This window comes from Coturnix japonica, chromosome 24 (assembly GCF_001577835.2).
Source record: "Coturnix japonica isolate 7356 chromosome 24, Coturnix japonica 2.1, whole genome shotgun sequence".
Lineage (NCBI taxonomy): Eukaryota > Metazoa > Chordata > Aves > Galliformes > Phasianidae > Coturnix > Coturnix japonica.
The window spans coordinates 771410-786112 of record NC_029539.1 but is presented as its reverse complement, the minus strand read 5'-3'; the positions used below and the strand labels follow the sequence as shown (position 1 = coordinate 786112).

Sequence of the window (14703 nt, the reverse complement as noted above, 5' to 3'; positions counted from 1 at the left end):
TCTGCACCCTCTTTTATTCTCCCCAGCTGCAGTGAGATTTAAGACAACGTGTTTTAACGCCTGGTAGGGCAGGCTGGGAGGGTGTGCTCTGATGCTAAGATCAGTTAAGGCTTCTCAGCCACAGTAACTTGCAAGACGTGTGCGTTTAGGTTCGCTTTTAGCACAAGGAGAAGCAGATCCGTTGTTCTTTCAGCACGTTGGTAGTTTTCAGTTTTGTGAATTAAAAAGAGAAGTAAGAAACAATAATAATCCTGGTGTTAGAGCAAAAGTTAGTAATAACAAGCAGGAAATGATGATAATAATTTAATACACATATACATGCAGGTGTTCCACATTTGGCCATTAGTCACACCGTGTGGTGGGAGACGTTATCTGCAGTCCCTGGTTGCTGAGGTGCTGAGTGAGGCACAGCTGGGGCAGGCTCTGCCTCTGCTGCCTGTTTGCTAACAGCAGCCCCAGCCCAGGGAGCAGGGAGGTGGGGGCTGGAGTGCCCAAAGGAGCTGTGGGCATGGAGAAGAGGCTGATGGAAACCTGGGTGTGCTGGCTCTGGAGGATGGCTTGGATGAATGTTTGCATCTGCAGCACTCATGATTTGTAGCACAGGAGGTCTGCAGAAATACAAGGGTGTATTTCAGAGGCTCTGGAGCTGCTGTGTCCTTAGTTAAGCTGGAGCATGGCAGCTCTTCTGGCTTCTTGGGCTGCACTGTGTATCAGTGTGATGAAAACAGTGATTCCCTTTGGTTCCAAGTTGTTGTGCCATTCCTGAATGAGCCCTTCTGCACTCAGGTCACTGCCATGAGATGGGTTAGTGCTGACAAAACTGCAGGAAAGGTGTTGATCTCAAGGGATTGGAGGGGGAGAAATGGCAATTATTTAAATAATAAATATAATATAAATTTATAAACCAATTCTACAGCAAGGGAAATATGATCCCATCCACCCTCTGAGCAGCTCCATCCAGGTGATAATTCATTCATCGTTGTCCAGCTCCCATCAGTTTACACAAATGGATTTGTGTTTGCATTGTTGATATATATAAGCATCCAATCACAAAATCAATTATTAGTATAGTTTATTTTCCTTTTACTTTTCCTGCTTTAAGTCACTGAGATTGACAGCCAAGTGCTACCCTTACACAGCTGTGAGAAGGCACAGGCTTTACAGCAGGTCTAGCTGAAGCTATCAGTTATTACGCCATGCCAGAACATCTGATGTCTGCTTTCCTTTCTGCAGGCACCTCAGAGATGATGAGTTACTACATGGACACAACCATTGGCAGCACGGGCCCTTATCCTTTGGCTCGCCCTGGAGTGATGGTAAGAAAGCGAGGGGGGTTATCTTTCTATCTCTGGCGGTGGCTTTTCTCTCTGGCTGCTGTGACAATGGCAGACCATTCACTGACACAGCTTGGTGTTGACTGCTAAATTGTCCCAAGGTTCCACGTAGTTCAGAGCAGCATCCAAAGGCTGAGTGTTTGCCCAGAGCTTATCTCAACCTCTCGAGCTTGCAAACCCAAGCTGGAAATAGGATTGTTGCATCGGATTTCCTGTGCTTGTCGTCAGAGGAGGATTGTTAGGGTAACCATTGTCCTGCAGCCTCCGCTCCCCATGCTGACCTTCACCTGCTGTGGATGAATGCAGCAGCATCAGCACAAAGCAGACCTGGCTTTGGAAAAGCTTTGGTTGGGTTGGCCGGAGTATTTTGATAAATACTGAGCTTCCTCTCCCATAGCAGCCCCTTTTTGTTTGTGCAGTTGCTGGATGGTTGTGTAAAATATGGATTATAATGCAGTGCTGGGCATGCCTATATGGATGTCAGCAGCTGTGGGACGGGTCTGATAGTGCCTTGTGTTGCTCCTGAGCTGTGCTCTTTGTGCTGCCGATCACCTTATGTTTGTACATGACCTTTATTGAGGAGATCACATCAATGGACGTTTTGCCAAAGAAATGACAGCTAGCATTGAAGACCCTGGGCAAGGTCAGATGTAAGCTGTATCTCTGAGCTGGGACACCAGGGGATACAAAAGACTTGCTAGAAAGCAAAATTATCACCAAATTAGGAAGAAAAGGCCACTGTGACACATGAAAAATGTCTAACACGGCTCAATATCTTCCTTTTAAATGGTTCCAAGAATGCGTTTGGCATTTAAACATTGATTGGAAATGAAGCAAAACTGTTTCCATGTGGGGAACTAATAATAAAGAAATGAATGGTTGAAAGCATCCTGAGTTTATTTATGTGTATGGCTGTGTGTATGCATGTGTTGCTATTCTTCTACTGATATATACATGATATATACATGATATATACTGATATATACATGTATGTGGCGCATGTATAAAAATACATAATGCAGTATATGTGTGTATACATCTGTGTGCACATGTGGTCTGTATTTATGTATGGTGGATATATCTGTAAAGATAAATGTAATGTGTGTATATACATAATGGAAGCGATATCCTGAGATTATTTCCATACATCTATATGTGTGTATATATTACATGCATGAAAGTGTATATGTATCAATAATGACAGCTGTACATGCAGCCACACATTCATGCACCTACCTGCCTATGTAATACACACAAGTACATGCAGATAATATATGTGAATAATGTGTTATAAGGTGCTTTCTGACCCCATCGTGTCCTCCTGGCTGCTCAGCTGGGGTGGTTCTGGGCCAGGTCAGGTAAGTGCTTTGTGACTTTATCTTGGAGGGAAGGGGTTGGTTCTGGGTTTGTTTTGCTGTTGAGGTGATGTGATTCCCTCCCTTGCCCAGAAGCAAGGTGCTGGCAGCTGCTGTGAGGACCCTTGGATGCCGTGCAGGCTGCAGTCAGCCTGCTGCCTGCCCAGGACCTGCTGCCCACCATGGGATGAAGCAGCCATCCAGGAGGTGCCCACTGGCCTGGAGCACTATGGCACAGGTAGGAACCCTGTCCTGGGGAATGTGGGGCGTGGGGAGGGCTGGCCCACTCCTCCCTGTGTTGGTGAGGCCCAGTGATGGACAGGTTTAATGTCCTGGTTTCATGAGCTGGTTTCTTCTGAAAGGTGATGAGGCCTCCATGAATGGGAGCCTGCACTCCTGAGTTCTGCTGTTACAGTGAATTTGGGTTTCTGTCCTCTTCCTCCTGGGGATGATGGGCATTCAGTGCTATATGGCTGCAGATGGAGGGCATGGCCATGCTGTACTGTCAGGGTTGGGTGGTTGTGATACACCATACGGTTAAGCTCATGCCCTGGCTTTGACTAAACGGTGCTGCTCTGTAATGCATTCAGACTCTGAAAGTCGTTACAAAATCACCGGTGACTAATTCTTGCCCTGCACTTTGTTCAACCTGTGAAGCAGAACTTCAGCTTGGGCTACTGCTTGTGTAACTGACAGAGCAGGGCTCTAGGTCTGTACCCAAAGGTGTGATATAAGCAAAGGGCTTCGGGCTTTGGTGCAAGCCCCATTTCCCCTGCAGTGTGCTGTGTTTGCTGCCCTTGTGCCATGTATCTCGGAGGCTTTCCCTGTCCCCAGCACAGTGATTCAGCCTTGGGAAGAGGTACCACCAGGTCTCACTTCCCAGCTGTTCTGTGGCAAAAGGGAGGGCTCAGGTACACCATGGCCAACAGCAAAACCAAGTGAAAGAGCTCGAGTTGCATGAATGTGACCTTTGCAAAGGGCCAATATGAAGTTTATGTTTCACTTAAGTCCCACATAAGCCTATCGTGAAGCACATAAATCCCATGTAAGCTTTTGCATGGCATGTGCTGGTCTTCTGTGACTTGTTCCTGGCTTGTTAGTTATGCACATCGGCCCCTTGGGAGGAGAAAAGCCCTGATGTTTAGAGACTTTTTGCAACTAAAGAGTTCAGCAGAACCAGTGACTGCTGCGGTCAAACGTACAATTCGAGATCTCTCCTTGGCAAATATTCAGGCATTTCAGTTTTTTTCCTTTGGTGAACACTTGTGTGTTTGCTGGATACGAATGGAGAGCTGTGGCTGGAGAAAACGTCTGCTGTCTATTCCCAGCCGTTCTTCTTTCAGCTCTTTTGCTCAACTCCTGTGGGTGACCTCTCTCAGCGTGATGTCAGCTCTGCTCTGATGAAATCTGCTCTTGCAGCATTTGGATTCACTCAAACATTTTGCAAATCTGTGCCTGGAAAGTTTTCTTTGTGTGTGTTGTTTTTTTATATCCCTTTCCATCCCCTCTCCCCTTTTCTATGAAAGCGATTCCTCCAGGGACCAACGTATCTGTAACCCAGATCTCTGTTACCCCGTGCTGGGTCTGTGAAATTTCTTGCTGCAGAGATTAGAGTTCAAAGCTCATTGGAAAAAAGAGATGTCACTGTCTCTAGCAGGTTTGAGTCCATCTTGGAATACATTGGGACTCGTTGGAGAGGCCTCTAATTCTCATGCAGGACCTAAGACTTAAGTTCAGCTCCTTCCTGTTGCAGTGTGTGGTACTCTTTCTCTTATTATTACTGTTATTTTAATGCTCTGCCACTTCTTTCAGAGTCTTGAGGGGTTTCTAATTTTAAATGAGAGGAAACCCTCATTTGTATATACTGCTAGGAACAGTCTTTCATTTCTCCTTTGTGTTTTGGGTGTGCATGAAAGCCATTTGTCATCTATTCTTCTGCTATACTGGAAGCTATTTTAGTTTTCATGGTCTTGATGTTGGTGAAAGAAACAAGTCAGCAAGGAAAATGCAAGTGTGAATATATCCTCTTGCAACAGAAACCCACAACACTTCTCCAAGTTTTAGAGCTGCTTGGCTTTGTTGAAAGATATTTTGCCTTTGAAGCTCAGGTGAGTTTATTTACATTGTGCTTGAAGTCTGCTAAGATAATTTGGTGATATGTATAAAGAAAAGCCCAATGTGGGTTTGATTTGTAGATAAGGATAAGAAGAGGTGGGCTTTATTTTATGTGTTTTATTACAACATGAACTTGGAAGTGATGCATTGTTGTGTTCACTTGTTAGTTTGCTGTCACAATCTGCAGTGCACAAGTCAGGACTGTGGCTGCACCAAGAACAGGCTATGAATGGGTCCATAGCAAGTAAAGAGGTTAGACCAAGGGTGTTAGAAAACAAGCAGTGAGCACTGCCTGCTTTGGAAAGCTGGCTTCTGTGGGAACAGAAGAGACTGTTACTCATTAGCTGCATGATCTGGTGACCTGAAATCAAGAGTGTTGTGAAGCAGCAAAGGCACTAAAAGGATGCTGTCACACTTAGCACTGGGATTTCCAATTCTTAGGGGAATAGTATCCTATTATTACTCCCTCATAATATTTTTTTGGTGGCTACAAGGTTAGGCACAAAACTGGAGAGGAGGAAAATGTTTGATAGCAGCATCATAATTTCAGCACTGACATTGGCCTGGCTGTGTTGTCTTTCTGAGCCAAGGTCACTTTGACAACCCCTTCCACTATGAACTGGTTTATTTTGCTTAGTGATAGGGGAGATAAAACTGTTGTTAATGGCAGGAGAAGGATGAAATGCCTCTGGCGGAAGAAGTTTCTCTGATTGCTGTGCTGACTTAGCGCACTTGGACTGAAGGTGTTCACAGCCCTTGGACACTAATAGGAACCTCTGTGTGAGTGAACTTGCTTTCTCTCAAATGAAGGGGTTTGAATTTGAATTCTGCAAGACAAGGAATGAAAAATGTTTTGTAGAGAGGTGGTTAGAGCTGTGGGTCTGACCCTGCTTCATTGGCTAGTGCTGCTTTCAAGGATTTCAGTGCCAGCACAAACAGAAATCATTGCCATAGGATGATCCCAAGCACCCAGATCTGTAGGAGGACCCAGTGCAGAGAGGACAATTTGACTTGGTCTGTGGCTGATACTGTTTGGACACATTATTTCTCAGCCCACAAGAAAGGGTTTGTTGGCTTGGGGGCAGTGTGCGTCCCTAATGCAGCCCTGCATCCAGCTCCCTGGTGCTTGATGGACATCTTGTCTTGGGTTCTACAGCCTGGGCTGCAGCAGTATCATGCTGGATTTGGCAGGAAAGCAAAGCCTTTGGAGTTGAAACAAAGCATTGCAGCACATTGCACTGCCCCACACCACGTGGAGATGCCCTCCCTTTGTACCCACCCCCCTAATTCTTGCTGTGATCTTTCTCCAAGCTCTGCTCTGGGCTCAGAGTGCACTGCAGGCAGAAATCATGTGGGGACTGCCTGCATCCATTGCAGACTCTCTCTGCTTCTCCCCACCTTGCCCTCCTATGCTACAAGACCTGTTCTTTACCCTGCTGGGTCCTGGTGGAGATCCCCAGGGGGAAGCTCTTTCTGTGAGCACTTTCTGGGCTGTCTTCCAGGCCCATGCATGGAGGAAGGGAGCATGGGGAGGGGGAAGGTGGAAGCTGACCAGGCTCAGCCCGATGGCTTCTCCAGCTGCAGCACATTTTCCAAGTGAAGCTTAGGGGGGGGAAAAAAAATCTGCATTTTTTTTCATGTCCTTTTATCCTATTTTTAACTGTGGCCTCCTTCCTTTTCTCAGCCTCCTCCAACACTTCCCCCCCTCCCCTGTGCTGCTGCCTCCCCCGCACGCTCTCTGCAGAGATGAATGGGCGTCTCTTTGCAGGGCACGCACATCTGCTTGCGGCTGTGAGACCCTGCAGGACTTCTCAGGCAGCTCACAGCCCGGCTGTCCTCTCTCCCTAATAAATGAGGAGTGGGCGAGGGAGAACGTGGAAGAAGGTGAAGGGAAACGGCAGTGGGTGGAAGAAGCAGTGAGCCACTACTGAGCGGGACCAAGTGGCAGATACCATTCATTTCAAGGCTTAATAAAAGTCATCTATGCAAATGCCTCTGCCCAACCCATTGCTACTCATTCCCCCAAACTCAGAGCTTGCCCCAGTTCTCCTCTGTTGTCCCACTGCAGCTCTGCCAAGGGATGAATGAGGCCTTTCTGCTGGGCTTTGTTGTCATCCTCCAGCCGGAGTGGCGGTGCTGCCTCACACAAGCCTTGGGCTCTGGCGCTGTTTATAGCCTGGCTAGAATGAGTTTCTTTGACCCTTTTTTCTTCCTGGCAGTCTTCGGGTGTCTCATTGACTACAGTTCAAGTCATGTCACACCTACTATAAATGGGCACTCTGGGTTTGTTGGAGGGCAGACACAATTTTCTCCACTAACGGCACTTACTTCAGTCTAGAGGCAGAAAAAAGATCCCTCTATGTCTTATGAATGAGTTGTAAAGCCATGGGCTGCCTGTGTCTCCTGGCACTCCTATAAGGGTCCTATGAAGGATACTGGGCTGCCACTGATTTGCTCTCCAGGTTAATGGGAAGTGATTGGTGTCTGATTTGTGTGGATCTTCTTTGTTCTGTAGGTGAGGAAAGACGTGCAGGTGACCCTGTGATACCTCAGTGTGCTCCCTCTACATCCCCTGCTGTAACCTGCTGCGAGTCAGCACTTGGAAAGGTTTATTTGCACTGAAGCAAGAGAATGACAAAAATCCAGGCTTTCGCTTTTCTATTTGTTTCCTGCCTGACCTTGGAAAAATCCCTGTCTTTCCTCACAAAGACAAAGCCCAAGGGAGATCCTTGCACGTTGGGTTGTCACCAGAGAATGAGCACTGAGCTCTTTTCCCACTTGAGCTGCAGGCTTGTGTCAGCTGGAGATCAGCTGCTGCGTGTGGGATGAATCGTGCTCTGAACAGAGGATGGTGCTGGGTGGAAACAGGGAGAGTGTTATACTTCTCTGGGGGGTGACACCTCCAGATTTGCTGGGGGCCACCTCATGAAGGGGGTTTTAATGCTCAGCCAGAGGGAGAATTCTAGATGTTCTTAAAACACTGCACCAGAACCATCAGAAATGTGAGCAGTACTGGTGGCTTTGGCACACTGTGGGTAGGGCTCAGTTGATGCAGAGTCCAAGAGGAAAGGAATGGAAAAATGGGCTGTTCCTCAGTGTACTGAGGGTGACTGTGGATGCCTCTCATTGACTTGGTCTTGGAGTAGTATAGGTCCTTGTCTAGGGATGGAGGGAACCACCCTCTGAGTGCACCCACTTGTTTGTCCATAGGATAAGGCTATCCTGTGCCACCCTATGCTTACTTGAGCAAAGCCTCACAAAGCACAGATGCCTCGTTGTTCTTTTCCAACCTTGTTTGCCTACAGAAGTGTGCTGGGACCCATGAGTGCTTGCTTCTGGGGGCAATGAGCAGCTGAACACCTCTCTGGGGACTTTGGGTTGCACGTGGCCAGCCCTTCCCACAGCAGTGCCCTCAGAGGGCTCTGTGCTGGCCAGAACGAAGCCAGCTTCTATTTGTGGCTGGGCGATGCTGGAAGAGCAGTGTGGGTCTGTACAGGACAGGCAGAAGGAGATGTGGAGAGCATGGGGGGCTGGGACCCTGCAAACAGCCTGTTTCTTTCAGCTCCTGGCAGCGTGAAGCACCTCTCTCTCCCTCCAGATGTTCACTGTGTTTATAGCTGCTGAAGCAAGAGACTGAACTCTCATTAATACGTTTCTCTCTCCCTCTCTTGCAATGAAGCCAGAAGTCTCAGCTCAGAGATTGCAGCTGGAAAGGAGCTGAGGGTGAGGGGTGGGAGAGAGAAGGGAGGTGTATGCAAGCCTCCTATCCCATTCAACTCCCCCTCTCCACTTTCCTCCCCCCGAATCCTCCCAAAATACACATGCCCTGAAAAAAGAAAAACACTAGCAGATTTTTTATTTCAGAAAGTAAACACTTAGGCCATGGGGGTCTGGAGGTTATGGGAAAAGAGGAAACCATTGGGCTAATCAGGCTGGGACACACTTCCCCTGCTGAAATAAACCAGAAATCATTGCATTACAGGGTGCTGCCGTGGTTAACCCTGGTGCTGCCAACACAGCTGAGCTGAGGAGCTCGGAGCCTGCCCACGTGCTTTTCCCCCCATTCCCTGGTTTATGGCCAGAGCCAAGTGCTGATGCAGAAGAGGGGCCAGCGCTCTGCAGAGGCCCTTTGGCATGCTGGTCCTTTGGGAATGAGATGTTGGGAATTTTTAGTAGGAAATTAAGTGTTGTTTTTTTTCTTTCCCCTTATGGTTTATGAGCCATCCTATAGAATTTCATAGCTATTCTTGCCTGAGAACTCTGTCTGACTGTTGCAAACATCTACAGAAAGGAAATCTTTCTCTGCTTGGATCAGCAGGTTTCGGGGCTAATACCTGCAGACCTTTGAACACTTCTTTTCAGAAGGCTTTTGATTCTCCTTAGAATTGTGTTAGGTGTATAACTGTAAGGTTGCCTTTGACTTGGTTGCAGTCTTTTCATGATGGATTCCTTCCTACTTTCTTTTACTCCTGTGTTGGCCAAACACAGTATATGGGATCTGTGTGTGGAATGGGGGACCTTTGGTGTATACATACAAAATATAGCTGTAGCCCAGGTGTGAGTGAGCTAATAGCCCTATGTGCCAGCTTTACAAAGATATCCAGTTACTCTCTCTAAGCCTGGCCTTGGACTTGCGCTGTCTCCTATCAGTTGCCCACTATAAATGGATACTTGCTATCTGGTCTCACACATCTTAAGACATGCTGCAGTTACCTGGGTTTCAGAAAGGCTGGATCTCCAGGCATGAATGTTTATCTCCATGGATCTGTTTCATCAGAGCTCCTTGCTGTGATTGCTGACCCCCTTTGCATCCTGCCAGGCACAGACAGATCTGCAGTGAAGCCCAGATGGGTTTTACACCCAGTTCCTTGGCTGCTTTGGGAATCCAATTCTTAGCAAAATGCTCATAGCTGAATTTTGGCACCCTGCTCCTATGCTCTCCTTGCAAGCCTTCCCTCTGCCAGCAATTACCCCAGAGAGACTCAGCTGAAAGGAAAAACCAGCCCTGAGCACTTTGTAGTCAGGGTAAAGTGATCTTTCCAGCGATGTTACTGAAGAAGGCTTTACCTCATCTATTACTGTGTAAGTGTTGGTGGTGAAAGGTGCCATCACCGGTTCTTTGAGCCGTCAGCCAGACTCTTGCAGTGTTCCACCAGAAGGCAAATCCCCAGATAGCGATGATAGGGGAGTGCTGCAGACCTGCTGTGTCCCACCCCACTATCTCAAGAATGCATTTGAACAGGAGCTGTTCTTGCAGCCTCTGGAGGCTGAAGCTTCAGATGGCAATCAGGCTGTATGGTGATAGTCCCACAGGGCAAATTTCCAAACTTTTGGAGCTGGTGTTCAGCTCAGATAAGCCCTGGAGAGCTCAGATACTTTATCTGAGCCTTATCTGAGCTATTTGCATCACTACAATCTGAGAGACCACGCTGTCAGACGCTTGGGGAGGGGAGTGAGATGTCTGAGGATGGGCTGTCTGTCTGTCATGGTATTTTGAGCGTACAGACACCTTCAGGAGGACTGAGCTATCCTGTGCCACATGCAGCTCAGAGAGCTTGTATGCAGGTTGGTAGATGGGGAGCAGAGAGGGGAAACACCGTGATTGGAGCCACATGGTAGGAAGGATGGAATGAAGTCCGACATTCCCCAAAAGTCCTACAAGAGATGTGCATCCTTTAGCACATCTGACTGAGGTCATTGTGTCAAACAGCTCCAAGGTTTGGAAGACTTTGGCTATGTAACTTAACAGAAGGTCTTCAGACATCCAAACTGTGCTGATTTCCACCAGAGTGAGATGTCTGAACTATTTACAAGGCTGCCTGTGGCCACTGCGTGGCAATTTCTTTTTCTGGAGATAGAGATGATTAATTAATTGCCCATTTTATGGCAATACTTAATTCATCGAGATCAGGCAAGTAGCTAGAAGTCTCTGGAGAATGGTGTTGTGTAAGCGCTCGAAGAAACCAATGCAGCAAAAAGCCATCTTAACCAACACCAAGCCATTGGTGTGACAGTCCCCTTCAAGCTATGTATAGCCTGCTGAACACGTGCTGCAGTTTACACAGCTCTCCGGATGGGCCTCCCCCTGTGGGGTTTTGTATCAATAGGCTTTGAAACAGTTGCAGTGGGTCAATTGTTGGGTATTCCACAATGAATTAAATACTGGCTGCCTCTGGCAGCAGTCAGGGCTAACAAGGCTGTGAGTGAACCTTGGGATGAGGGTGTCTCTGCATTGAATGGAGGAGATGCAGAAAAGCTGCTGGCTTGTTGGCTTCCAAATGGCTTGTAGGAGTTGTAGGGAAAGCTTGGGGTGGGATTCAAGGTTTCAACCTTTAACTCTGAAGCTAATTGCAGCCTGACTGGAAAGGGGCCGCCTCTCCCCTGCTATGTGGGAATGCTGCCATTGATTTCAGCAAGAATATTGGGTACACGCACCAGAAAGTCATATAATAAGAATCAACAGTTCATGACATGACTTCCCTTCCTGGAAAGGGAAACGAGGCCGCTGACATGGCATATGTTGTGTGAGCAGCAGTACATGGCAAAAACACTTCTAGTTATTTGTGCTTTCCGTAGCAGAATAAATTGCTCCACCAAAGCGTAGACGTGATTTTAGGAAGTAATGGCCCAAGCCACTTCTCATCAGTGATGGTTTTTCAGGCGTCTGAAATGCTTTTCTCTCCAGTTTGTATGATTCACTCTCCACATCCTAAGTTCAAGGGGTGCAGCGGGCATTCGTTTTGGCCAGACTGATGTCAGCGTTGAGGTAGAATAGGAAAAAAAGAAGGAGATGCCCCAAGGGAGCTTGCTCATGGAAAACTTCTAATTTGGTCATTCCGGGCATCTTGGAGAAGAGGCTGCACTTGGGACATTTTAGCCTAGTTTTGCAGGCTCGAGAGGCATGAATAATTATGGAAAGCAGTGATGGAAATAAAGCCGGCATCTTAGTCCTGCTCTGGACCAGCTCTTCACTATGCTGCAAGCCTGGGGTACCTATGTCTGCTGTGAGACATCTCCAGGGACAATGAAACCTTCTCTTCCCTGTTTTGCCTCTGCCCAGCCCTACAGGACCAGATGCTCCCTTTGTCTGCAGCTCCTGTTGTGTTCCTATCCAGGCAAACAGCTACTACATGAAAGTAGTAGCAGCTTCCCTTGCTTCACAGTAATCAAAGTGACAAGATAACGAGGCAGCCTGGTAGCCTGCTTTGCCTTACACTTGTGCTGAATTCCAGGCTAGTGTCAGCTCAATCCCTACCTAGATGAAATACTGCTTTTTTTGACTTTCTTCTATTCATTTGTTACTGCTAAAAGTGATGGATTGCTCTGCAGAAATCATCAATATTTTGTCAAAGTGAAAGCCAAACACTTCCAGGCATAGCTCAGCTTTTTCTGCTGCTGCCTGTGTTGATGCAAAAACAAATCTCTGTGGGAAATGCCAACATAGAAAGAAAATGGGGAAATACATTGGGCTGTTCTGCACGATGCTTCCCTTGCTCTCAGATTCAGACCTGAAGGGCTGCAGGGTTGAGGGTGGCTGAACCCAAGAGGTCAACCTGGATCACTCTTAGGTGTTATTTAGCAAACTGGTTCAGTCAGCTCTGTTGGCATATGGAAGCATCCTGGCTTGTGCCACCAAGTGTCTGCAAGGGACGCTTGTGCTCTCCATTCCATCTGTCAGGATGTAATGCTTCATCCAAGCTACAGCTTCATTTGAGCTACAGCTTCAAGCCATAAGAACTGCTGTTTTTAGGATTCATCAATCTGCTCCTGTCTTGTTGCACGTTGCCCTGTCTTCCTTTCCCCTACATTTACACCTAGTAAGGCTGTCTGTCTGTCTCCGTGTTTGGTGTAGCAGATCCTTCCATAACCATCAGTCTTCCAACATCCTTCCCTGGGGCCTTGCAGGCTGCAGTTAGCAGCAGACAGTGGCAGGAGGACTTTCCCCTCCACACCCACCTGAGACAAAATGGTTTTAGTGGGGCTCTCCCACGCCTGCCAAGTGCATCTTGACGCTCCCCTCCCCGGTGCTGCAGTTCCTCACTTCATTAGCACTGGAGATGTTTATAAATGGAAGAGATAATATTTTTCATTTCCAGTTTGGGTTTCCAGGGCAGCCACTTTCTACAGCACTTAGGAAGTTTAGAGAAGATGAGGTTATATAAACGATTTTTTCCCCCCTGGGTTCTTATTAATCAAGTGGCTTGCAGAGCCATTCCCATCGCTTCAGGATAAAGGGCACTGGCTGGGTGAGGGGAGGCAGGCAGTTAACACGAAGCTTTTTTGGGGGGGGCAGGGAGCTTTTGCCCTTTTGATGCATTTGTGATGAGTGAAGCAGCCAGACCTGGCTGTTTGGGTTTGAAAGTGTGACTGGAGAGCTGTGTGTTGCGCTTTTAGGTTACAGGCAAGAGTTGCTTTGGGCTGCACTCTGGGATTTGCCCCTGGTAGGCCATCAAGCAAGTCACGTAGCATCTTTGAATGATGATCTACCTGGCTCTGTTGATGTATCCTTGTAAAAATTGATTATTTGATTAAAAATGTTTGCACTGCCTGAGCATAGGGGAAATATGGTTTTGACAGCAATGAGTTTCTCCCAGTGCTTTTTACAGTGAAACCCTATGGATGTGCACACACATCTATGAGCTAATTAATATATTTCCTGGCGAGCTCTGATGCACTTTTAAAGCTTCCCAGCACTTTCCCACCCAGGCACCAGGAGCAGCTCCTGCCCAGCATTGCTGTGAGCATCGAGGGCAGCTCATGGGCTTGGAAAAGAGGAGTGAGCTACAAGTCAGTTCCTCTTGTTCCCATCAGAACGAAACTAAGATCTGTCTCCTCCTTTGTGCCCTTCCTCCCACTGCCTCCCCATGACTAGAGCTGAGAATGGGGGTCTCTCTGTTTTCCTTGGGTGGAACTAGCTCTGGCTGAAGCAGCGGATCCAGCTGTTGCAGTCCTGGAGCCGAAGGTCCACAGGAAATCAGCTCGTTATTCTTCTGACCCACATTTCAGCTTTCCAGCCATGTTCGCGGTGTGAAAACAATGATTTAAATAGCCAAGGGTGGGAAATAATGATTTAAAGGAGGTAAAGGTAATATTTGCAACTATTGCTGACTGTACACTTGGCAAAGGGATGTTGTATTTCTTCCGGGTCTGGGGATCATGTGGGAAGCAGTGAGGGGAAGGTGTTGAACATCTGGAGTGATTTAGCAGTTTTGTGCCGTTGTTTGAGCCTGTGTGCTCATGGTGCTGCAAACGTAGCTGCCCCTGAAGAATTGGGATGGAGTGATGGGGAGAGAGGCTGCTTGCTGGAGCAGGTGCACACCAGGCTTTGCAAAAGAGCAGCGTTGACCCCATGGGGACAGGTTGATCTCTAAGGTCCCTTCCAACCCGCACGAGACTATGATACTATGATATGATATGACATCACAAGGATGATGCACCTCATCTGCACCTGAGCCCTGCCACTGCAGCCTCCTTGAAGAGCTGAACTGTGTGCAATGAGGGTTTGTTATCAGGTTATTTGGGATGTTTTTGTTTACATTTCCAAACTCTTTCCCACTTGATAATGCCAAAATGAGGAGATGAAGCTCAGGTTGAGTGACACATGATTTTCCCTGCTTAGTTTCTTTTTGCTATGTTAGCCCAATGAAAGGCATATGGAAAAAGAAAGTGGTTTGTTTTAACCAAGAATGTATTTAGGACAAAATATTGGTGTCTCTCTTTTTTCATTCCTCTGGCTACCAGCAAGCCAGAAAAAACACAAATAAATCAGCTATTTGCACAACTTGTGCTGCGAGCAGGGGGCAAGTGGAGGGAAGGAGCCGGTTTGTGTGCCGAACTCCTTCTATCTCTCCATCTCCATTCAACGGCTTTCAGGAGATAATTAAAAAACCGAAATAACT

General features: G+C 47.3%; 1 protein-coding gene across 2 annotated transcripts in view; it reads left to right on the top strand.

Moving 5' to 3' along the window:
* ETS1 (ETS proto-oncogene 1, transcription factor) overlaps positions 1-14703 on the top strand; it is a 65080-nt gene that overhangs the window by 3839 nt on the left and 46538 nt on the right. The window contains exons 2-3 of one of the 2 annotated variants that reach the window (XM_015884071.2): positions 1234-1316; positions 2786-2927. In XM_015884071.2, the coding sequence (XP_015739557.1) occupies positions 1245-1316; positions 2786-2927 (214 nt within the window). In that variant the 5' untranslated portion in view covers positions 1234-1244. Of the gene's footprint in view, positions 1-1233; positions 1317-2782; positions 2928-14703 lie in introns of both variants that reach the window. The other variant, XM_015884070.2, reaches the window with a different exon arrangement.